The sequence below is a fragment of the Staurois parvus genome, unplaced genomic scaffold, assembly GCF_062004578.1.
Source record: "Staurois parvus isolate SC_StPar_1 unplaced genomic scaffold, SC_StPar_1.0 ptg000589l, whole genome shotgun sequence".
Lineage (NCBI taxonomy): Eukaryota > Metazoa > Chordata > Amphibia > Anura > Ranidae > Staurois > Staurois parvus.
The window spans coordinates 3,772,257-3,798,786 of NW_028318385.1; the positions used below are offsets into that span (position 1 = coordinate 3,772,257).

General features: G+C 40.7%; 1 protein-coding gene across 1 annotated transcript in view; it reads right to left on the reverse strand.

Annotated features, from left to right (window-relative positions):
• Positions 1 to 1,235: 1,235 nt before the first annotated feature.
• The window catches only part of PITPNB (phosphatidylinositol transfer protein beta), a 75,502-nt gene continuing 50,207 nt past the window's right edge, over positions 1,236 to 26,530 (reverse strand). The window contains exons 8-11 of the mRNA XM_089692514.1: positions 22,999 to 23,076; positions 17,698 to 17,808; positions 9,208 to 9,330; positions 1,236 to 5,087 (exon numbers count right to left, since the gene is read on the reverse strand). Of these exons, the coding sequence (XP_089548640.1) occupies positions 5,037 to 5,087; positions 9,208 to 9,330; positions 17,698 to 17,808; positions 22,999 to 23,076 (363 nt within the window). The 3' untranslated portion in view covers positions 1,236 to 5,036. The remainder of the gene's footprint in view (positions 5,088 to 9,207; positions 9,331 to 17,697; positions 17,809 to 22,998; positions 23,077 to 26,530) is intronic.

Below are 26,530 nucleotides of genomic sequence, written 5' to 3' on the forward strand. Positions count from 1 at the left end.
GTGGACAGCATTAGATTGGAGGTAGACAGGCATAAATGGACAAAAGTCTGTTTACACACACCAGTCCATAGGGGTGAATGGAAGGTCCGATCAGGTACGCCTGAAAAACTGACAGGCAGACCTGATCGGATCCTTCATGTGAAAGAGGCCTAGGCCTGAGTTCACAGTATGAAACATCTGTGAATTGCACAAGAATGAGCGCCACATTCCTGTGCAACTCATATGCGATTCAGTGCAGTGCGATTTAAGACCATTCATTTTGAACAGGCACCAATTACACTGCATCGCACCAATGTAGTGCAGTAGGTAGTTTAGTACCATGCAACTTGGTGCAGGCAAACAAAGTGCGTTTTCAACCTGCGTTTACGGTATTAACACCTGCTGCAGATCACAACGGCAGTGAGTTTTGAATGCGGTGTGGGAAACATGCATGGCTCGCATGTTGCTCGACCGCATTCTTGTGTTCTAAGTTAGCACTCAGCTCTTTTCCCTTGTAGCAGTAGGAACAGTCTCCAAAAAGTTTGTGTAAATTTCCTCCAGGTGGTCTAGTTTCCTTCCACAACTCCTTTACAAAAGCTTGCTGTACACAATGCTCATATATAATCAGACATTTCAAAGTGTAAGGTCTTTAAGCAAGTATCATAACTCTTTAAAAGGATAAGTTCACCTTTGGGAACATGTTGAATGTTCCACCCCTTTTTTTTTTTAAGGTGGAACGTGTAATTTGTTCCTGATCTTGCAGCCACCTGCTGCCCCCTTCCCCATGTGACAGAAGTATGGGAAGAAGTTCCTCGTAGTAGCTGTCAGTTTTCAAAAACAGTGTGCCGTGCAGGGCTCTGCTCGCATGACCTTGTAATTCATTCACAGTGTTCTGTGAATGGACTTTAAGTCCCGACAGCCTTAGCGGCTGTTGGCTTGTAGTCCTCAATGAACTACCACAGAGCTGTGAGCACCATGGTAGTTCATTGAGTCCTCCTATCAGCAAGCATCAGCTTGCTCATATGGGATGTAGGAGCAAGCAGATACACTGACAGTGTGCAGGAGTCCTGCATGGCAAGTAAGCAGTGCAATGCTTTACAGGCTCCTAAAATAAAAAATAATAAATGCAAGTTTTTTATTACCTTCAAAAAGTGTACATTTATCATTTGTGGTAAAGTGAACGTATCCTTTAGGTACAAAATAGATATGGTTTACACACACACTTCATTGGCACAAACAAAAGAACTCAAACAAAATTCTATTCAGTGATCAAATTTATTGGTTACTTACATTTATTGATGTACATACATCATTTTGCAAATCTAGATATTTTACATTCAGTAGCAGTTCCCCTGAATTTTACAATCTTGACAGATTAAATCTTTGCAACATTTTAGGTCTGACTCTTAGTCTCATCCTGAACAAAATGAAAAAAAGTCTGGATCATATGACATACCTAAAGAATGATCTAGATTCTTTTAACAGGCATACAAGGTAAAACAGGCTAAGTGAACATGGGCATTATTCAGTGTGTCTTGTTGCTTTGCTTTGAGCACCTGGTGTCAAAATGTAGCTACACTCAGGCATCCGGTAGGATTCATTAAACTTTTTTTTTTTTTTTAGAGTAGTAACAGGCTCAAGACAATAGAATTCATTCACCTGATTTCTTTTCTTACTGAAGCCAGGAACCTAACTATACTATGAATGCACTTCACAGAGAAAACGGATAGTGCCACTGAATCAACTCAATGTACCCTGTTCTAAGCAGAGATATAGAAAAAAAGAGTTGCAGAGGCCAACTGAAAGCTGCATGTGTGCACTTAACCCAATTTGGGGAATACTTGCATATTTATAGCATTATCTTTACAGCATAGGTGCAGTAAGCAGTGGTGACTTAACACTGAGCTGTGATCTCTCTTCTACTTGTTTTACTTTACAATAATGTGTCTTGAAATGCTGAAGGTAGTGCAAAACTGTGTTTGTGTGAGATTTGGATTTCCAGACACAGATGTATACTGAAACAAGCATAGAGATGTCCTAGATGACATTCACTATGGCAACTGCAGCCATGTAATAATCAGATCGCTACACACATGTCTTGTAGTAAGTAAAGGGTGTTCCAGGTCAAATTAAAGACCAGTGCTTCTGATCACTCTACATATTAATACAGGAGATGATTATTTCTACTCTACTTAGTCCAGATGCAAAAAAAAAAAAAAAAAAAAAAAACCTATGAGACAGGCAACTAATGCGTTTAAAAAAAAAAATATACAGAACTTTCCCCTTGCTTAAAATGAAAAGCCATTGGAAACCTGTCCAGCAGTTTGTTAAATTGAGCTTTCGACCATAATATTGTATATAGAACATTCCTGTATGTAAATTCAGCCATTTTGGGTCCAAGTATTACTAAAATGGGAGAGGGATACTATGTAGTAATCCAGCATTGTGTACATTTTAAATCGGATCTTCACCCTTCAAGACATCATCCCTCCGCACCCCCCTTCAATAAGTATTACAAGTTTTTTTTTTTCTTTATTTAGATTTAGGGAAAAGTGCCCACCCCAGCACACATGATTCGCCTAGGTGAACAACGTGCACTTTCCTCCATTTGCCTCTTGGGATATGCACGTCACACATCCCAGAAGACATAGCATTTCATTCAGGAAAGAGAGGCCTATTGGCATGTTATTGGAAGGCGTGCCGGCTGAACTCAGAAACAGTTGACAGCCTAATTGATGACATCACAGAAAAACATGGCGGTGTGGGACCGAGCGCTGCCAGACGTTCTCAGCTTGACAGCACTGGATCCGCTTGGTGGGCGAGTATCTAAAATGTGCTAACTCACCTTGAGGTAGGCAGGGGTCATTAAAAAAAATATTGGGGGGGGGGGGGGGGACAGAGTGAATATCTGCTTTAAGTTAGCACAGTAAACAACTTGTGGAAGAAAACAGTTCTTTCAGGATGAAGGGGAACTACAAGATGTGGCCAGACCAAATGTCAGTTTCAATATGAACAGATACGGGAGAATAAAGGCAGGTTGTATTCGGAGCAGATACATTTTTTTTTAAGGTTTTGATCTTTACTACTGCTATCTTTTTGTCTTGTACAAAAGTTTTACCATCATTCCTAAAATATTTTCCCTTCGATTTAAATTTAATAAGCATAACAACTATTAAGCATTTAACATGCTCCATTAAAAAAAGAAACAAAAAACCCATTCTGATGACATGTATGCAGTATCTACAACTGAACATTACATTATGCTATCATTCATTCACTCCTGGATTTATTACACACTATATATAACGCTCTCTTTTATTTATATCAATTTATGTGCATTTTTTAACATAAAAGATCAGAAATCTCTAAAGCATAAATAATACAGAAATTAACAGCTTGCATAGTTTCCAAACTGCAACATCTGAAATGAGCAACGTCATTCCATTGTTCACAAAAAACTTTCATACTAGAGACAGAAGGGGGGAAAGGATGTGGGCTTGCAAGCATCTTTACCTCCATGTTCAGGCAATGTTTGAAAATCAGACAGATGTAAAGCAGCAACACATTCAGACAAAACATCAGTTATCCACAATCGCAGTTCTTGTAGACGGTTATGTCCTAGTTATTCAATCCCTTCTCTGCCCAGGAATTGCTCAACACAGAGAAATATTTTTTCTATGTAATATTCTGCTTTAGGCTTCTGCTTATTTCCAAAACTAAAATAAAAAAAAAAAAAAAAGACGGGGCAAAAATACGGTTATGCACACAACCTCATCCATACACAAAGAAGCATTCAACCTCTGGGCTACAGCTTTTTCTCTTTTGCTCTTAGTTCAAAAAAGGATACCAAAACAGAAAATTGGTTGAGATCACAAGCAAACCCTGTTCTGCATAGAACATAGAAAACAAAAGATTTACCTACCTACAGGACAGCCTGAAGTACATTTGAGCAAGCCATAAAACATAATTTGACAGAGAGGAGAGGACCTTAGTTACAATCTAAGGATAGATTTGGATTCAAACATTCATCAGATATATGGATATCTGTTAGGGTCTAGATACAACTTTGGTGCTATCAAAAGAGACTAAACAATAAAAGAAAACCTTGCATGTCTGTGCAAGGACTAATTGGACATTTAAAAAAATTACTGATGAAATAACTCCCCTGTCCTAGTAACAAGAGACACAGTCATTTTGTATGCTGAAACCAATTTATCCACAGTTTAGCAATTCCCGGCAGCAACCAAGTGTTTGGTCATGAGGTACATCAGAGAAGTCCATGGATGTGAACAGGCTTCCATTTTCATGGATAATGGGTCAGCACTCAAAAAGGCATACCATTTGTTGCTAGAAAAGACTGTCACCATCAGTGCAATTTCAAATATTATATATACTCAGTAAAGGACAAAAGAAGCCCTACACGACAGTCATAGCAGCAGCATTTATGTCCTCTGAATGAACATGAGTGCAAGGGGTGAGGTGAGGGTACTGTGTCAGTTCCAATCACCTGTGCAACCTTACCCACCAATCCACTGGTCAATATGTCTAGATTCCAAAGTCTTGCAAATCCCTTTACCTAGGTGTTGGAGACTTCCTATTGAGTGCCATAGGCCTGATGGGACCTGGAGGTACTTTGTATGAGGCATAAATCAGTGGATCAAGGGGAACCAGAAGGTGACAGCTGTGATCGATAGTCAGGCAATACACTCATCATACCCCTTCCACTAAGTGGAAAAGTGTTTAAATAGTAAAACAACCATTGAACATTATGTATTTTTTTATGACGCTAAAACAAAATATTAAAAGCAAAACATATAGTACAAAAATATTATCTGGGTGTCAGAAGCCCACAATTTTACAATTTTAGTGACATTCAGAAAGGTTTGTAAACTTTATGTACAGTACACATTCACCTTTACAATTTGTTTTTGCCCATGTCAGGTACAGTACACATAAGTTAATGTTCAGAACATGTTTATATAGCTACAAACTTATAGATATATAAACACAGGTAGAAAGGAAAAATAAATCTGCATGCGATTTGGTCGGGTCCATCTTCATTCATCATGGGCAGCACTTGTTCCTCTTACTTGACCTTGGTTGCGTAGCTGTGTTCAGGGACAAATAGGAAAGGTTAATGAAATCAAGCTCCATAACAAACAAGCCAGTTAATGTGATGGAGATATTTGAGTGAAAAAAAAAAAAAAGAATTAGTATGGAAATATGTGAAAAACTAGTATGGCATAAAGTACAGTTGAATTTAAAAGATACAAAGATCAAAATGCATGCCCCAGCAAGCAAAAATAGAAAAAAAACAAAGAAAAAAAAAATTTGCTTTAGGCATCTTTCACACAAGGCGCAATCTGCTTTGCTCATCAGGTAATCTGTCCAATGATCCCCCGCTAAGCAGAGTAGCAGATGTCAGTGTTCGCTCCGCCTATACGGTGCAGACAAGGATACATCCCGCTCTGCTGTATGGACAGTCAGGTGTAAACAGACCATTTGTCCATTTAAACCCAACTGTCCTCCTATCTGATCCACCCAGACGCAGGGAAACTGATTGTTTTTAGCAGATCGGATTGGAGGTAGGCAGGTGTAAATGGACACAAGTCTGTTTACTCCAACTGGTCCATAGGAATACATAGACTATCTGATCAGGTCCACCTGAAAAATTGACAGGCAGACCTGAACGGATTGCACATGTGAAAGGGGCCTTAACAAATGTTGAACAAAGGAAGCGTCATTCCAGACAAAGAAAGCATCATGCTAGACAGCAGCTTCAGCTCAGTGGCCGACTTTAGCAAAAACAGCATAACATTACTGGTCGCATTTGATACAATGTTGTCTGACATCTAGCTGTCAAATTATTGTCTAAAAAAAAAGAAAGCGTTACGTGCAACACTTTAGTGAAAAAACTATATAAGCACTTTGGTTCAATCATACATAGCAGAAAACCCCTCTTTGGATACACTTGTTGAAAAAGTTTCACTAGAAATTATTTTGTCTGAGGTAGACAATACACAGCAAGTTTTCGCTATATACCAACTACTGTCATCCTTATAAAATGTTCTCAATTTATGAACTGGTGATCCTACCTAGAAAAAGTCCAGGTAGGATCATGATTGGGGTCTGATAGAAAACACTGGCGTGTGAGCATGCTGTTCAGATTTAGCTAGACAAAGGACAATTAGCAAAATTACCATACATTTTGACAGACAAGAGAAATCTATGGTGATAACTATATGATGAAGAAATAGTAACTCATAAGTATTTGTATGATTGATTTGGAGAACAGCCGAATATCAAAGTAATCATGTACATGCCAAGAAACATACTAGCAGTTAGAGTATAAATCTATTTGATAATGTTTTGTTCACCCCACAAAGTGCACCTTGAACCCAAATTACAAGATCTATTTATTAAATCTTGGCCTGCACTCCTATGCCAAATCTAAAAAGAAAATAAAAATTATATATATTATATATAATATATATACACACACACACACACATATATACATGTACACAAACACACATATTACAAATCAACTTACCTTATGCATGGCTTCTGCACTGGGACATCATTATCCTTTCATGAGATCCTGAGAATCATGAGGTTCCCATATCTCAAGAGAAGATGCTCCAGCATCTTTTTGGAAACCCTCAGCATTTCCAGAATTTCACAAGAATAATTGTGACATCGCCCACTGCAGTGCAGGAGCCAAGCGTAAGCCAAGTATGTTTTTAACCTTTCCTTTTTTTTTTGTTAGCATTTGGCACAGGGAGATGGGCCAGTATTTAAAACCGACCTATACAGATTGCATAATCCTGGGTCTTCCGTGTATACATTTGAGTAGCAAGTGCCCTTTCCTGCAGGTACTTGTTCTCAATTCTTCAGGCCTAGGAGGCTTGGGGACAGTCTCCTCCAGTATGAAAATCTTTTGCATGTGCAGTAGAGGGCCAGCTCTGGCTGATCAGGAAGTCACAGACAGCTCCTGAATTCAAAATGACTGCACAGGAACGGAGTCAGCTGTGGAGACTTCAGGGTGTAGGAAGACAGCATTGACTTATTGCGCTGGCAAGTACGCATTTTTCATAAAACTCAGCAGCTAAAGCACTTGTGGCTGCTGACTTTTATTCAAAACTGGGTGAAGTTCCCCTTTAATAAGTGGACCTTGCATTTGGGTTTAAGGTCCAGTTCAATGACCATCACATTTTTGAAGTGTAATCTGTACATTTTATAGTGTGAGCTACACCAAGATATGTAACACCCTCAAGGATCTTCAACGTTACTGAAAGCAAACAGTTAAGTAATGTGAAAAGAGTGTAGTAAGGCAGGCAGATATAAGGTTCCACAGAAGTGTGCAGTTTGTGAAAATTAGGACAGGATGTAACCTGCACAATAGGATGCAGGTTCTCACAGAAAATAAAGGTCCATCACCTGATTTTTTAGCCCGCTACTTACACACCTTAATACTGCCTCTGAGACTAAAGAGCAGGCTTTCTTAGGCATCTGCAGCAGATGTGCCTCGAACGGCACCCTTCTTACGTATCTAAATGTAAAATAAAATTAAAAACTACTAAAAAAAAAAAAAAAAAAAAAATACTGAGACATTTAAGCTTAATCACAAAAAAAAGGCCTTCCAAAATTAGCATAATTGCTAAAAGACAATGGAACAAATTTTTGATGCAGGGAATAGACACAACTGTTACTGTTGGGTCACAGAGGATTTTTTCCTTTTATGCAGCAAAATTGGTTAACTAGAGGGTTTGCTTTTCTTTCCACTTCATTTAGAGTGCAAAAGCTGTGAGGATTGACTCAATAAAAACAAAACTTTTGCTGAAACCTTATTAATTATGTTGCAAGCAGAAAATAAATACATAAAGGAAACACAGGGTTATGCATGACACTCTTATCAGGCCTCTATGTGACACCAATAGCCATACTTCCTCCAACAAGGTTTTGGATGGCAGCTCTTCATACTACTCATGCTCGCTGTAGCCACATTCATTTCTATATTCTACCCATGTGAATGAATGGGCCAACAGCACCCTAACACAGCATGAAGAGAAGCCAGCCGGCACCACATCGGAGGAAAGACTGCTAGATCGGGGATTAAGGCAAGGTGGGGTGCACTCCCAGGGAGGAGGGAGGGGGGATTAATTAGAGGACAACCGGTTCACACCATGTACATTGAGCTGTTTTTTTCTGCATTACCACCACACCACTGTATGATGTGAACAGGGCATATATATTTTTTGGTAGAAAACAAAGGTCCTTTATGATCTGTGGTTTATTTCAGTTATGCTAAAGGTGCTATTCCACCTGCTAATGCTCCGTGCCAGTCCATAATGTCAGCCTGTAAGCTTCTATTGGGAGAAGGTTGTAGACCAAAAGATTAGGCTTTACAAAAAATGAGCCATAACAAACCCATATAGCAAGCCCCCACTAAAGTTCTGAAAAAATGTTCTACTACTGCGAACAATCCAAATATTCCATGTGTGTGCAAAAGCTCCTACTCAGCATGAAATTACTGGAAAGCTCAGTAATGAAGTATTGAAATCATCTCCCAAAATGTTCTTTGAATTTTAGTGTGAACAGCAGCAGCCAGAAGTGACAAAGAATAAAATTCAACTTCCTATGCTTGGTCCTCTCTATCAAACCAGTTGGCCAGCATGTGGGAAATGAAACTCATTACCAGTCTCGGATAAACTCAGCAACATCCTGTTACAAATCAAAGTTTCTGGGTGAGAAAAACATTTGCTAACATGTCAACCATGGCAAACATGAGGGTTGCCATTCCTAACCCCCTTCCAAGAATACTAGTTATATGGCTACCTCTGGTTTTAATACTTGAGTCACTGACCCAGAACAAGTTTGCTAATACAGCATGACAAGCCAGGCAATCTGACTTCAGAAGAGCATAGCAATGGCCGCACACAGGCTGCTTGTTAGAAGGCTAAACAGGGCCATTCAGGGGAGTGAGAACACAATCAAACCGCTCCTCTTCAAACATTTAGAGCAATGCACCTAATCCTTATGAGCATGCAAAATAAATTAAAAAAAAAAAAATCTAAAGCTTCAAAAGGCAAAGTATACCAATGGAGTGCGACCCATGAAAAGAAGCTTCTACCTCTACCTATAATGCCAGTGTTGTAGAGTACATTTTGTACTATATTACTTTACAGTTATGAAACACCAAGTTACTAGTGCAAATAAGATTCTTACTGCTTCTAATTCCTTCTGTGTTTCATCCTCCATCCTTCTTATGTCTTCCATTGTTAGGTCAATCCACTTGTCAATCCAACAGAACAACTGACGGTGAAAGTTTGTGAATATTCGTTTTTCTTGCTTAAGATTTAAAAAAATAAAAAAAAAGTGATAAAGTGGTATTCATCAAATTTGGCACTAGTGATATATTACAATGGGATGTACAAGGTGTTTAATAGCGGTGAGAATAGCTCTACATTGTGATTTCATTGACAGAAAATAAGACACTCTTTTTTAATACCACTGATCTGCAGTAGAAGAAAACCATCCCCACTTTTCCTTTTAAGCAAGATTATAAATACAGCAATATAGAAAGTTAACCCTGTAGGCACACTTCATTTGTGCAGTTCCTTTGCATGGTATTCTGGTCTGCAGCTCCAAAGTTTCTATCTTTTCTGAAAGTGGATTTTTACGTATTGTTAGGCATGTCCCAAAGGCCCCACGTCAGTGCCTGAGCCTGGGGACTGGTCATGCAGACAGAGGAGGACATTATAGGAGAGGCAGGATTACGTGACGCAGGGAGTGAACTGGTGCATACCATACCTGGACTTTTGGGTCTCTCAAGCAGATTACTGTAGCAGATTAGAGCACCATGCAGGAGATCGAACAGGATTTTTTACTTACTTGTAAAAATCACTCTTGGTGTACATCACTGGACACATGAGAGTTAATTCGTAGACACTTTGGGCTATGCTTTACCTCCAGGTGAGTGGACACTGGCAAATAGTAAAGCTTGACTCAGCCCTGCAAGTGGGAAAAGACCAATGCTTTGTGATCTACTCCTAGAAAGTGATTTTCCCAGAAAGTTAAAATCCTTTTTTTTTTTATAATTGTACATCACATAACACAGGAGAGTTAATTCTTAGACCATTAGGATGTTCAAAAACAATCCCATGAGGGTCAGGCAACAGCAATCAATAGCTAAGAGGCCCACCAAGAAAACAACTTCACAAGAACAAAGTCCTGAATATTCACAGGTAAAATTTAGCGAACATGTGTGCAGAAGACCAGGTGGTGGTTTTAGAGACCTGAGAAACCAAAGCCTGATGCTGGAAAGTCCAGGAAGCACTAACAATTCTAATGCAGTGAGCCATCACTAGAATGGGAGAAAACTTCCCCCTCAGGTCGAACAACTGAGCAATAACTCACCTTGTCAAGTGTGGACTGAGAGTCAGCCTGTCCCTTTCAGGGACCCTCAGGCAACAAAAATAGAAAATCAGACAGGGAAAGTGAAACTGTAACTGCAAGATAAACTTACCAGATCCTCACTACTTTCAGGCAGTGGAGAACAATCTGCTTAGGAGCCGACAAAGGAAAGCAACACTATATCCTGATTCAAATTAAATGTCGAAACCACCTTAGGGTGAAAGCTGTTCCAAGGCCTTAAACAACCTTGTCCTGGAGGAGAATAAGAAAAGGTTCTTTACAGGATAAGGCTGCAAGTTTGGAAACCATCCTGATCGAAGTGATCACCACAAGAAAGACAATCTTTAATCTTTAACACCACCAGGTTGAGGCCCCATGCAGTCAACAGAGAGTGTACTTGTAGTACAATTTAAGCCACCCCTTGTACAGCTTCAGATTTGTATGGACCACCCCAATGTAGATCTTTGTGCTGGGGAAATGCTGAATGCCGGAGTGTCCGCCTCTGAGGAATCTTCTGTATCAGAACCATGTGCTTCCTCAGATACTTCCTCCTCCCAACACAACAAGGGGTGGGAGGGGAAACTTACAATTTAGTTCCTGTAGTGAAAGAGACCTAGACTGTTGCATCATAAATTTCTGTGGATGTCTAATTGCTCCAGCATCGTGGTGAGGGAAACAGAAAATTCCTCCTTGCACACAAAGGTCCCTTAGGAAGGAGAACAAAAAGGAGTCCGTGAGAAACCAGATGCCACATCAAGAGCAAGGTCTATTGCCCCAAAAACAAGACAGTGGAAGGAAAACTGTCAAAAAATAACACAGGAATTAGGTCCCCCATGTACCTGTCCCCCTTGATTCAGATCCATTATAGTCACTGTGCTCGTTAAGGATATGATACTCATAGTACCGGATTATATGAGGGAGGGGTGGCTCCCACCATCTGGAGGTCAGAGATCCTGCTGTTGCAATGGGGCATGTGCTGCTATTTGTGGAGTAGCATAGAGTGCGTGGAACCTGGTTGGTGTCCCAAAAAAAAAGCACAGATCCAGCAAAGCGCCAACACATGTGCCTGGGCTCTGACCCGTGGTCTTCTCACACTCAAGCTGGATGCTGTGTACATGCCCAGCCCTAATCACCGCAAAAACTGGCACAGGAAAGGCAGCAAGAGCCTAGAACAGGGGTGGCTAACCTGTGGCTCTCCAGCTGTTGTGGAACTACATTTCCCATGAGGCATTGCAAAGATGGGAAGTTACTGACTTGCAGAGGCATGATGGAACTTGTAGTCCTGCAGCAGCTGGAGAGCCGCAGGTTGGCCACCCCTGGCCTAGAAGGATTATGAAGAAAACTGCCACCCTTTAGCACAAGGCAAGAACCAGCACTGTAAGGGGACGACCTTCAACCACAATGCAACCACCTGTCAAGGTGAGCACCATATGTAAGATCCAGTACAAGAAGTATCTTGCTTGCCCATTCTTCCAACGGGGCTTGGGAAGAGAATTGAGGCTCATCAGCCAAATGCGGTTTTTAGAAGATAGAGTGCACCTCAGTGAGCAATACTCTCTCAGCTGAGAGTGACAAATCCACCACATATAGACACTACAAAAAAAAAACAAACACATGAGGCAATGCTTGGAGTAGAAAATATTATGCATAGCTGAGTCAAACCTTGCTTTTTGTTAGTGTTCACTAGCATGCAAGTGAAGGATAACCCAATGGTCCAAAAAGTAACTCTCCTGTATCCTGTGATGTACAATTAAAGTAGAACTATAAGCAAAACTTTTTTTGTCGTTTTGGATAGAGGAAGGGAGGGTTATAGCCCATCAGATTTTTTTTTTTTTTTTTTGCCATCCTATTGTGGAGATTTCCCTTAACTTCATGTCCCATAGCAGAACAGAAAGTGATACAAAATGCCTGAAAATTAAGGGAATTCCTTGGCGACCCTCAGGTCACCAGAACTAGTGTCCTCATTGGAAGGTTTTCCCTCTATTACTTCTCTGGGGACAACCCAAAATATGTGATTTTCTTTCACTTTCAATGATAATGGTAAACAGGAAAAATAGAAAGGGCAAAGTTCCATATCAGGGGCACAGACAGCAATAAAAACTGACAAGCTTTCTAATCCTTCTCCACTATCTAAAGTGAAAAAAAAAAAAAAAAAAAAAGTTTGCCTTTAGCTATACTTTAAGGCATTTTAACAGTGTCACTTCCTTTTCTTCAACTCCAAGATAACTTTGCTTTAAAATAAATAGTCACTGCTTTAAGTCAGAACTAGATAAATCAACAATTAACATGGAAAACTAAAGTCAGCACAGACAAGTGAAACAACTCAACAATATAGAGTATTGATAACCCAGTTATTCCTCTATGCCAAGATCAGACAGTTCTTAATGTCAGTATTCTTGTACACCGTGTGTCCCCTTTTTTGATATTACATCACTTCATTGGCCAGACACAACCATTTGCTAATTTTGTGTAAGATGCTTAGAGTAAGCACAATATTAATGAGGAGAGGTTACCAATCTGTGCAGCATACAAGAGCCTTTTATTACTGGTACATCACACCACTAAGCCCAAAACCCAATGGCTTTGCAATTTTGACATTATTAAAGTCAGAGCACCCTGTGAATGTCTGCCCAAACACTGGGGACAGGTTTCATAACACAAGCCTTTGTTTCCCTTCCTGACCGCCAAGGGGTAACCTATAAGATCACACAGCATGCAAGCTGCCAAAATGTAAAAGCAGCACATGTGCTTCGTATGGAAGACACAAAAATGCTTAATACCTTGGCTGTTGAGCGCTGACTAAGTTTGTTTAGAGGCAGTTACCAAGAAACCATTATATAGACCATGTTCAACAAAGTAGTTCTAGTAATGATGGAAATTTCCCATTACTTGCAATAAAACTGACAAACAAGAAACTGAACTCTATTAGCTGTGGCAAGGGCTTCCCGATTTGTTAGAGCAGATTTGTGGACAGCACTGATTACTCTGGACCAATCATATGAAATACCTGCCCACAAAACAAAAAGGGAAATTTGATTTGTATTTTATGTGGAACCCAACGTGTTTGGTAAACAATCATTATATTACGTTATGGGTTGCTTGTACTTGGGTCGGCCAGTGGTTGCGCCACCATAGTCTTATTCTTTCCCTTTAATTGTTTTATGGTTTATCTGTTTGTTTTAAACTAAAACCAAAATAAATAAAATACGATTTGACCTTGGTTCAGTGCGGTGCAATTTGATCCCATTAAAGCAATAGTAAACCACAGCTTTAGAAAACAAAAAAATCCCCTGGAGATAATGTCAATGTGCAAGTATGCATCGCATACTAGCACATTATGCAGGACTTACCTTAAAACTAAGCCTTCCAGCGGTGCAGTGCCCCTGCCTCAGAGGCTTCCATCTTCACCTAGTCTTCCTTTCGGGTTCGTGAGTCCTGCCGCCTGACTGGCCGAGCAGCATTGACATCACTCCCATGCATGTTTGCGGGAGCCTTGGGACACGGCACATTGTTCTGAAGGAACGGTACGGAAATGCCATTCCTTCAGAGCGCTTGTGCCAGCAGACAAAAAAAGAGCAAATATCTCCTAAACGGTGCACGTTTAGGAGATATTTTACCTACAGGTAAGCTTTATTGTACGCTTACCTGTAGGTAAAAGATACAAAAGTGAGTTTACTTCCACTTTAAATTTGAATGGGCTTAAATCACAATGCATCACACCAAAGTAGTGCATGCACCAATTTTGGAAACACACTGCAACCGGATCGCATGGTCGTTTTGTGCCATGTGATCCAGTGCAAGGAAACACACTGCATTTGTGACCTGCGTTTGGGGAGTCGTTAAGATTGCACTGACACCTGCGCCAGATTGCAGGAGCAGTGCGATCTGAATGCGTGCAATAAACGCATGCAGATCATGGGTGTCCTACTAGTCCATTCTAGTGTGTTCTTGAGCTTAAAGGATAAGTGCACTTTAAAGCAAAGTGCATTTTGCAGATATGTACTGATTTTTTTTTTTTTCCTGATCTATATATTAAGGGTTTTTTTGACAATGTAAACTATGACATTCGTAAGTTTATTTTTCAGTTGAGACTTATTGGCAAATAACCCATTTGCTCACAAAGATTTCAGCTGCCAGTATTCTGCATTTTTAAAAGGGTAGTACACATATCAACACTATTAATAATCTATTTTTCATGACTATAAAAAAATACCAGGCAACAAATTCAGCATTTAAGTAAACTCCTAATGCCATTTACCATAGTGGTTCTTAACCACTGGCCTGCAGCTCCCCTCCTGTTGGACTGTGGCTTCTGACAAAGACCTCCCTAATACAGGACAGCACATGAGTGACTGTCATTTAGTGGTATCAGGGCAGGGGGGCTGTCCCAACTGCAGCCTCTGTCTCCGCTGGCAAAGATGGTTGGGAAAAAACACAACATAAAGCTGAGAAGAGCACTAGACAAAGGGGCGTCTGTACAGCCTACTCAGGAACTCTGATAACACTGAAACACATGTACCAATTTCAAATTAACAGTCTCTATGCAAGGTGGGGGAACCCTGCACATCACTAATAAAGGCAACGATATAAGCTGATCACTGCAGTACACCCTTCTTTTGACAGTCAGAAAAAGAGCAAGCAGTGCAAGTGAATCTAGAAGTAGGATTGGTCTTCTGTTACTTTTAGTCCTCCCATCGTATAGGAGAAAGGAGAAAGAAAATAAAAGAAAATTAAAGACAGCAAATTAGGATATATAGAGAAAAAAAAAGAAAGAAAGAAAGAGAAAGAGAGAAAGAGAGAGAGAGAGAGAGAGAGAGAGAGAGAGAGAGAGAGAGAGAGAGAGAGAGAGAACGAACACCAGAGAAAAAGAACATGGGAGAGAGGGAAAGATAATGGGGGGGGTTTGAGATCGAAAGAGCAAAAGACACAGCGAGACAGCGGAAAAACTTGATTTTTGTACTTATCTGTAAAATCCATTGGAGTACATCACAGGACACAAAGTAAGCTCAATAAGCATGACTACCTGGGTTATGCACCACCTATAGGTGAATGGACACTGGCAAAGTCCTCCTTTTTATAACCCTGCCTCCCAACGAGAGCATCAGTTTTGTAGCAAGCAGTACCCCCAAATAAAGAGGAAACTGGCTTCTGTGTCCTGCAATGTACTCCAAGAAACAGATTTTACAGGCAAGTACAAAATCCAGTTTTATTTCTCGTACATCATGGGACACAGAGCAGGCTTAATAAACATGACTACCTGGGACGTCCCAAAGCACTGCTTATGAGGGGCTCACAGCTACCACCATCATGCCCAAAAGAAAGCTGCAGAGCAGTCCACAAGATGCTGTGACCAAAAGCAGCATCCTTAGTGACAGTAACACCCACCTTATAAAAACTCAAAGTTGTGAATTGAAGACTAAGTTGCAGCCTTGCATACCTGTTCCATTGAGACCTGATGACGGATAGCCCATGGAACCCTACACTCCAGGTGGCATTAGCCGTCACACGAAACGGTGAAATGTATATAGGATTTTAAATTCTGACCACAGATGAGCTTTAAAGTAACCTTTGCTATCCCATCTATCGCTACCTGTGCACAGATCTTTGTAAGCTCTTAAAGCAGAACTTCAGACAAAAAAGTTATGGGACTCTAATTTTTTTTTGAGGGGGAGTGGGTACATGGTTTTGACAGGTACCTGCTCCTGCCTACGTTCAGACCGCTGTGGCGATCAGAACGGAAGTTGACCCCACTCAGTCTTCTGAGACACATTACAGGTCCCAAAAAGCTGCGGGACCATTCATAAATTGCAGTACAGCCCACGCATGCACAGTGGGAAGCTGGCTTTGAAGCCAAAAGTAGTCACAACCGGCTTCCTAAAGTAAAGCTGCTGGCACCGGGCATCTGAAGATCTGGCTCTAGTGAGGACCACGATGGATCCTTGACCAGGTAAGTGTCCTATTATACAATATTTGTAGCTGTTGACTTTTAATTTTTTGTTTCCAGGGTGAAGAACCACTTTAATTGCTCTCTTTCGGATGTCACAGCTCCATAGCTATAGCAGCCATGAAAACGCTGTAAAAATCAACTTTACCTTTACAAATCTGTCTGGATTCAATGACTTCATTGCACATTTCCCAATTGGCTTCCTTTTGTCTAACAACCAACTGTGCTGTGCTAGGATGGTGAACTGTCAACTGAGGAAAAAAAAAAAAAATTGGAAAAGGAGGGATGGATGTTCTTGTGTTTGGGCACACCCTGCTGCTATGAATGGGACATCTGAAGGTAAAGTTGATATTTACAGTTTCACATATTTACAGTTTCACAGCTATCTAGGGATTATCAAAGTTGTGACAAGCAAAAGGATGCAACAAAGTTTTCAGCAGCCTCCAAAAACAGATACATTTCTTTTAACCATATACGGTTTGAATTTTGGCCCATTTCCACTGAATCGGCTTAAATTTGAGTAAAAGGTGGCACCATCGGCACTACCCAACTTAACAAAGCTCGATCTGAAAATCTAAGGAGCTGGGAGGAAAATCCTCACCTGAACAGCAACAGCAACCAGGTGCAGTCAGTGTTTGGTTATTCTGGGAGCACAAGCAATCAGAATACAAAAGCCAACAAATAGGGGAACCTTTGGATTGCTCTTTTTCAGCTCACACAACTGAATGAAAAATCTTAAACTTGTATGGCTAGATGGGACAGGAAAAAACCCCAAAAAGGGTCATTTTTAACTCACTAGTGTCTAAAGTAGCAGTTTGTGGTAAAGAATGAGAGTATTTCGAAAAATGCGATTGACATTCCACTATTAGATAACATAAGACATTATCTCCTACCCTCACCACAAACTGCCAGACCTCTTCTAACATATATAACACGGTGTTGTAATGGACTCTTTTTCAGGTCAATAGGCTAAGAATGCTGTCATATTAGATCCAATATTATCACCGACTCCTCCTCCACACAAAGAACTCTGCTGCTAAGTGTGAATTATTATTTTTACTGTTTCTAATGAAAACATTCCTTATCTAACTGCGCCTTGGTACAAAGAGGTGAAAGTGTATGAAATTCTGGTATTTTCCAGCTATCTGGGGGGGGGTTGTGCACCAGTTTCAGTAAACCCCCTTCAATGTATATGTCAAAGATTATTCTTATAAACCCTGAGACCTAAGCAGTACAAATCAAACTACATTTTAATTGCCATACGTGCAGAAATTACAAGACCCCAGTTGGCTGTACTATCTCCAAAAAAAAAACCAATATCACTAAGAATGTATAAAGAGGTAGAAAACGCAACTTACCTTCTGAATAAAATTTTCTATTTTATTTTGAAGTCCCCACCATCTAAACTTGATTGTTACTAGTTTATAAGCACACATGCGTGGACAGTCCTCAGAGTTTGCCAATTCTTTCTGCAAAAAAGTTTAAGAATTGTAATTTCACCAGGATTAAATGATAGCTTAACTGAGAAATTAGGATTTTTGGGTTACCTGTAAAAATGATTTACTTTAAGCACATCACAGGACACAGAGGGCTCTCATTATTTGGGATGTCCAGAAGCACTGAACATGAGGGAAGGGCAACACAGCAACAAAGCCAAAACATCCAAAATCCTGTAACAGAACAGGGGAAATCCAACTACAAAGCCACCTGCAAGACCTTTCAGCCAAAGCTTGCATTTGCAGAGGCATAAACATTTAACTGGCAGCACTTGGTAAAGTAGCAGCCTTACAAACCAGAACAGTGAAGGCAGCAGCCTTACAAACTAGAACAGAAAAGTGATACTGAATAGCCAAGGAAGCACTGACACTACCGGTGGAATGAGCCTTAACAAAGAAAGAACCTTGCCTGGACTTGAGAAATGAGCTGATGAATCTACCTAGAAAGAGTGAATCAAGAAGCATCCTGACTGTTGCGAGGACCTTCAGGCATTCTCCAGAGATCAATGACAACAAGATCCAGGGCTGATTGATAGACATCACAGACCTTCCCTGCTCTAGTATGCAGCATCTGGGTACAGTCCCTCTTATCCATCAGGTCAAAGCGACCAATCAGGATCCCACTTTGTAACCATTCAGAGGTGTTAGGGACATACCAGCAATTAGGGGAGCTATGCCAGCCAAAAAGACACAGAGAGGCATCCATCACCTAAGGACACCATCGAAACTTGAGGCTTAACTAAGCTTAGAGGTTTTACACAAGCGTGGGGATTCCTGCCTTTCTTGGGCCAGTGTCTGTTCACCCAAAGGTGGCAGCATAACCCAAGTAGTCATGTATACAAAATCCTCTGTGTCCTTTGATGTATGATTAAGAAAATGACAGACACGACAGGTAAAGTCTTAGCTTTTGATCTCCATACTTGAACTGGGTCAGGAATGCAAAAATGACTAAAGCCTATATAATAGCATGAAAGCCAATCAACTAACATTTTTAGGAGATTTGTGGTGCATGCAGTAATAAGTAGTACATTTCACATGCCTATACTGTGTTGGACATCTTTTACTAAACTTAAATTATATTGGAAGTACGTAAAAAGAGCAGGTGCACAGCAGTATGATAAAGAGGCCAGGTATCATTCTGAGTCCAACAGGACAAGGCAGTATAAAAAAAATTCATGAAAGTGAACTACAGAAAACGCATGTTCTAAGAGAAATCTGTAGGCTGACACTGCTGAATTCTTCTACTGAAAATGGCAGTTCCCTGGCTATCATGCTGATGCTTTGATTTCAATATTCCCTGAGTGTCTGACCTGAAACAAAGTATAGAGTTCTAACTAGAGATGCACCAATACCACTTTTTGAGCAGCGAGTACAAATACTGATGCTATCGGTCAAGTACCTGGCAATTCCGAGTACCGACACTTTACAAAATGTGTGGACGCAAACCTCACTGCAAAGAACAGCATGAGACTTTAACAGGAATGTGATTCCTGTCCAAATTGCATGTGGTTTCCCCATTGCTCCTGTATGAACCCAGGCCTGTCATAGCCTGAGTTCACACAGGAGCAGTGCGGGAAACCTCCCTGCACCAATCCCTTGCTGAGCGGAGAGTGGGAGAGAAGGGCGTGTGGGGATGTATACCTTGGTGTCGGTTATCGAAGGATGGAGGCAGATGCTCCAGATTGCCAGCTGTAGGAGAGGCGAGAAAGCCGCAGGGATTTCAAATCCCTGCAGCTTTCTCTCCTAGATGAGAATCCAGAGCATCTGCCTCCATCCTTTGCAAAAGCTCTCCAGCAATGGCAGTGCACATTTCTCTCTTTAGAGCATACTTATGGTAAGTTTAAAACCAGTATGTTTAATAGGTAATAAGATTGTACATCCTTGTGCATCAATAAACTCATATCCGCAAATGGAAACCAGGCAAGGGAGAAACAAGGGAGAGGTAAATGCCAAGCTGATTTTGAAAGCAGTTCTAGGCCGTCACACACAGGGTTCTTTCAGGTTTTGCCAGCTCTGTTCAGCAGGGAATCTGAACAGATCACCGGCTTATTCGGTTTTGTGACATCTGTGCCTGTTCAGTCTCAGTCCACATTTTGACAGTGGACTGTAGGAGACCAGTGTTGGATCTATGGGATGCTGGATGTAAATTCACTGGTGCCCCTTTTATATCAGTCTACCTCCAATCCATCACATTTAGGTCCAGAAAAACAGAAAAGGAAGCAGTTCTTTAACATTTATTTTTATTTGGACCTAGATAGACTCAGAAGTAGAGGAGTGTTTAGAAAGCCCAATGTGAAAGTGTTCTAATCATTGCTTCACTACTTAGCGGGACAATGCCCCTGAACAAGGATGCTGCCAGTAATATCAGAACTTCCACACTTGGTCTGGTTCAGTGACTTTTTAAGGTGAAAATTAAGAATGAATGACAGCTTCAGTTTCTACCCTCAACTGCAAGTCAGCAATGACATCTTCCATAATGCTATTCTGCCACTAGTGTGTGTTATGTGTGCAGCCTGTACAGCTACAGGCAGATTTTCAGTAGGTGGCAGCAAAGTAAAGGAATCTATAACAGGTAGAACTAGTCTAAGACTGCTTTCAAAGAAGGACGTCTCCCTCAAACATGGTGTTGTCTCAAGCACCCCAAGGTCTGCCGGAATCGGTAATATACTTAATTTTTGCTAGTTAGGATTTTTAACCTTTTTAAACGGATACACCTTTTTATCTATTTGTAATCAACATTCAGTGGCCAATGTATTAGATACACCTTCTAATAGTCCAAAAGCAAATCATACGGCTCCGTAGATAATGCATACAGACATGGTAAGAGTTTTACTTTGGCCAAACAGCAAGGGAAGATGGTTTAAGTAGTTTTGGCTAGAATGATCGGCACTGTGGTACTGCTTCCCTCCTAGGATTTTAAGAACTGAAACTCCTAGATTGTACAGAGAATGGATTGAGAAGCAGAAATCATCCAGTGAGGGTGGACCAAACCCCTTAACAAAATCGGATGTGTTCAAACACACAGGAAGTCTATTAACTGCTCAAATAACCACGCTATACAAACAAGGGACATCTCTGAATACATAAGTTCAGCTTTGATGGGCTATAGCAGGGTCAGCAACTTTTTCCACATTAAAGTGGTTGTAAAGGCTGAAATTTTTTTAGCTTCATGCATTCTATGCATGAAGGTAAAAAAACCTTCTCTGTGCAGCCCCCCCCCCCAGATATTCACCTAAGCCCCCTCTTGATCCAGCGTTGTGCACTGGAGTCTTGGCAATCCTGGGACACCTCATTGGCTCAGACAGCAGCAGGATCCATTGGTTTCTGCTGCTGTCAATCACAGCAAGTGAGCCAATAAGAACAGAGACGGGGCCGGGGCAGGGCCAAGCCAAGGCTCTGTGTGTGAATGGACACACAGAGCAGCGGGTGCCACCATAGCATGCTGCTTGCTTTGGGGTCACCCAACAGAAGGGAGGGGCCAGGAGCACCAGTGGGGAACCCGAGAAAAAGAGGATCTGGGCTGCTCTGTGCAAAACCACTGCACACAGCAGGTAAGTATGATGTGTCCATTATTTAAAAAGAAAACAAAGCCTTTGATATCACTTTTAAAGTTCATTAAAGTACAAGGATTTGCAACCAAGTATTAAAAAGTGAAAGTTTGATTTTATGATTATTATTCTGTCCCATTACTTTTGGTCCCTTAACAAGTGGGAGGCACATATGCAAACTGTTGTAATTCCTACACTGTTCACCTGATTTGGATGTAAATACCCTCAAATTAAAGCTGACAGTCTGCAGTTAAAGCACATCTTGTTTGTTTTATTTCAAACCCATTGTGGTGGTGTAGAGCCAAAAATGTTAGAATTGTGTCGATGTCCCAATATTTATGGACCTGACTGTACTTCTGAAAAATCTAGATGCCTAGTCATCTCTGCTATCAACACTTTCCTGATCTGCATGTAAGTCATTCACCTTGAAAGTCATACATAAGCTTTCCTTTTTCTGCATGCTCGTTCTGGGTCACTAACAAAGTACTGATGCTAATGTTTAGGGATTGATAAGGGGTACCTGTCAAGAGAAAATAAGTGGACTACCAAATTACCTGGCAAAATTAATTTCAGTGTTTTTATAGCCATTGACTAGGGACAAGCATGCAATAAATAAAGGCAAAGGTTCAGTGTAACATTCATGTAATTTACCACTCTAAATGTAATATCTGAAATGGCATTTTTCAATTCTCCAGCTGGTACTAGGGAAATATACTAATGGATATGCCTGTTCGTGCCACTATAAATGCCTAATAGACAGCCAGTTTAAAAGATAATTTCACCTTTTTACCGAAAATAATAAATGCACATTTTTTTCAGGTAACAAAAACTATGCATTTATTATTTTTGGTTGTAGGAGCCTGTAAAGAAGCAGGTTGCTGGTGTCATGCAGGTCTCTTGCAGATCTGTCAGTATATCTGCTTGCCCGAACGGGATGTATGAGGAAGCAGATATATTGACAAGAAGATTCAATGAACTACCACGATGCTCCACAGCACCATGGTAGTTCATTGAGAACTACAAAGCAACAGCCGTAAGGCTGTCAGGACTTGAAGTTTCTCATTCACAGAGCACTGTGAATGAGTGACGCAACCAGACAGGCATTTTTTATTTTTTTAAATTTGACAGCTAATGCGGGGAGAGATGATCCCTTGCTAGCTATCAAGCGGGGGTCAGTTTATTCATAACATGTTACACCCTGAAAATGGATGTAACATGTTATGAAAGGTGAACTTATCCTTTAAAAGTAGCTTGCGTCCCAGCAGGACTTCAGTATGCCTCCTGCTCATCTAGATCTCCAGTGAGCAACCTAAAGTTTAGGCATCTCAGAAAATGGTGGTTCTAGACACATCCCTTCTGTATTCATTTTGGCATCCTCATTGCTCATCAGTCAGGCCACATTAAAAAAAAAAAAAAAAAAAAAAAAGGACTTCCAGGGTGTGAAAATACTGTAGGATAGATAATATACAAACATACATGCATTAGACATCAATAAGGGTTTTGTTATAGAATCTTTAAATGGGAGATTCAATATGGTTCCACACCTAGTATACATACACACCTCTACTTTGACATGGTATATTATATATGGAAAGGCAAAATAGCGACCAATTACCTTCCAATTGGGTCCCAGGGGTCCCCTTTTTGTTTCAATAGACTGAAACAGTGCAGGGTCTTCATCTGCTCTGTAATCCTGTAAAACAAGCGTAGTACAGTACTAAAGTTAAGTTGCACGTTCCATAGAAAAAAATCTGAGGTTTAAGGAGAAAACAAAACAGCTTTTTATGTACATGACAGAGAGACTTCCACTTTGTCTTAGTAAAGCATGAGGTTTCTTTGACTCTTCTGGATTTATGAAAACTGAAGAAAAGGCTGAGCTATTGCCCAGAGCAGGCAGTCAAAAAACAGCAGCAAGGACATTTACATATATACATTTATGTCAGTTATATACATATAAACACACTTACCAAGGATAATAGGACGGGAGAATTATATGTAACTGGCTGCCATGGCAACCCCACCCCCTAAAATAACTGGATTAAAAGGAGAAATATAGCCAAAACTCTGTTGGCTGCACTTCTCCTGTGGATCCCAGGAGTGCAGTTTGTTCTGCACTCCTGTGACCCATTTTCAGTGGAAAGCTGTCGACTGTCGTCACTCAGCCGGTTCAGGCTGGGGAAAGATCCCAACTTTATCCCAAAGTCTGGAGTGGCACCTGGGTCAGTCTCTCAGCGGGCTCCAAAAGATGACAATGTGACAGTACCATAAATGTTCACAACAGGGGTGGACTGACAACTCATGGGGCCCCCGGGCAATACAGGATTATGGGGCCCGTGTCCTCGCCAACACCCAAAAAAGCCTATGATAAAGCCAATGAAAGGTACCAGGGGCATCTCATGGGGCTCCCTACTGACCCCGGACCCTCAGGCAGTGCCCGAGTGCTTGAATGGTCAGTCCGCCCCTGGTTCACAACAAAAAAAATGAGGACTGCAAATAATTAAAATATTAATTTTCATAAAAATAGTTACTTAAAAGTAGCATGCACAAGGCCATTAGCTCACCCCCATAATTATTCACAAAAACCCCATAACAGTGTTTAAATAAAATGCTTTTGAATGTTCTTATTTTTATACAACTTCCTGCACTTTGATTAAAAATAGAAAATATGCTACAGTAAAACACAATCCAGCACAGCAATACAATGCCTATCTCCCAATTACAGCTGCAAATGAGCAATAGTGTGGAAGGAGACAGCCTTCTGGCTTTGTTAGCATGCAATCTCCTTCAGGATCCCACAGGGAAAGCGAAGCCACTGTAGGCGAGCCTATGGCTTGTGGTTTATTTTGTTTGCCACCAGCTGTACACTTCTCATCTCATTAGTTCTGTTAAAATACTCTGGGGGATGACAGCTGTAACCCACTCGAATCTTCAGCTCTGAGGATATCTGGAGGCTAATTCTGCAACCCATGAAAAAGAGCGTCCACCACAAAGCACTGTGCTGTACAAACAGTTTGAGCTTCTGAAGTAGGTTAAAAATGCAACAGGGCTAATGTGTCACTTCGGATGAAAATGCTACTTGTCCGTATAATGCTTAAGCCAAAAAAGCTCATTATCAGATAACAAAACAAAAAAACGCACACACCACATGTCATACTGGTATTTCAGTCGCTAAGGATGGATAGAGAATAAAAAATAAAAAAACATTTTGAAACAAAATACTATAAAACAGAGCACATTGGAAATACACATTTGACTTCTTATTAAAAGGGCCAGTAAATTAAATTTACAAGCCAATATAAAAGAGCATTTAATTTTTACACAAAACCTGCCAAACTTTCAAACCTAAAGCCCAACTCCAAATAAAATTTACTTTAGACTGGACAGAGCAATAAATGGCTAAAACCTGTTGTCTGTAATGTCCCCATGGATTCCCTACCTTCACAACCTGAGAATGTGCTGCAGCCTTTGCTGCTTCATCAGGACATTTGGAGGTTTAAAATTTTAAATCCATTTCTGCCTGAACCAGCATGCCTTTGAAAGGTCTTGAATGCCTAGGGGGAAGGAATGATGTAGTTCATGTGATCATTGTGATTAACTTAAAATAAGTCACTAGAAGAGCCCCCTTCATCAGGCAAGTGACTTGAAGAAATGGCCCTGTGCGGCTCCAAATATTGCCTTTGTAAATATGCTGTGACTGCTGAATAAAGCTTTGGACCTATTTGAAGAATCCTTGGTGTGCTGGTGACATATTTTCAGCTTTGAATGTCTACAGTTTCTAGCTGATTGTCACTGCAGCACCCACTGACACAAAACAGCCAATTCAAGGAGTGTGTACATTGGGAATATTACAATTACACTGTGATTAGATGTCACGATGGTCACATGATCAGGAGCCAGTCCCGCTGGCTACTGTTAGTGGGGAATGAGAGCTGTCTTGACAGCTCAGTCTCTGTGCTGGGAGCAGGCAGCAAGGCTCTCTCTGCAGAGTGACCTTAAAATCAGATACCCATATGTGCGGCGTTTGGGTGTTAAAGTCTACCCTTTTGCTGCCACACATGTGTTACATGGGCTGCAACAGGTTAAGATGCACTGAAAATGTTTAAATATTTAAACTCCTATTACCAACACCCGTTGGTGAATGGGCAAGGGATCTGAAGAACATTTGTACCTGTTAATGAGGTAGGAAACCTCGCCTCCTTGGAAAGAAGGTTGCACATAAGTCCCACTGATCAGCAGTGTCCAAAAAGGGTTTTTTGGTAGGGGTGCCCTTCACAAAAGTGCTCAGCTTCCCTCCAAATGCTGAAAGGCGTACAGGCGGTGGGGCGACATTCTTACTGCTCTTTGATGATACCAGTAAAACTATGGACAGCAGATCTCTGGATTCATTGCATGTTCACTGTAGAAAGGTATAATGCATCACTTCATCCTAGCGCATGTGCAAAATGAATATTTCCAATACACATGCAAAACAGTTAAGGCCATTTGTTTCCCTTTATATAAAAAGCACCTCTCTATGGGCAGGGAGCTGGAGAAGAGCCTGGATTTGCACCCACGATCCACTGATCGCATGAACATTGCTTTGCTGGGTCTTGTGAAAGAAAATAATGAGCGCAATAATAAAGGCAAGATTAAAACTGATTGGCTGCTCTCTGGGATTGATTTATACTTCGTCTCCCAAGCCAAAAAAGTTGTGACATGTCCATGAAGATCTACTACTGTGCTTGGAATGGATTTTTCCAAAATTAGCCAAACCATCCACAAACTATCTGCAGCCTCATGACTTTTGAGCTCCTGTTTCAAAAACTACATGTGCAGTGTGAAAAACATGCCTATAACTGCATGGACATTTAGTTTGTCACTTGAGCTGAGCACTTTGTACGTCACTCCAAAATGCACAAATTACAGATAAGACTGGTAACAATGTTTAGTGAGCATCTTTACCAGCTTCACTGCATAACATGCCATCAATACTATTTTTACATAATAAAACCAAATTTATAGAAACATCTAATATATGTATTGAAGACCTGAAATGCAGAAGCTTTGCTTTTAAAATAGCTTAAATCAGTGATATGCTGCACCATTCTTTAAGAAAAGCCATTCGTTACTTGAGATAAATTTGGTGGAAACTACTTCTAAATCTCCTT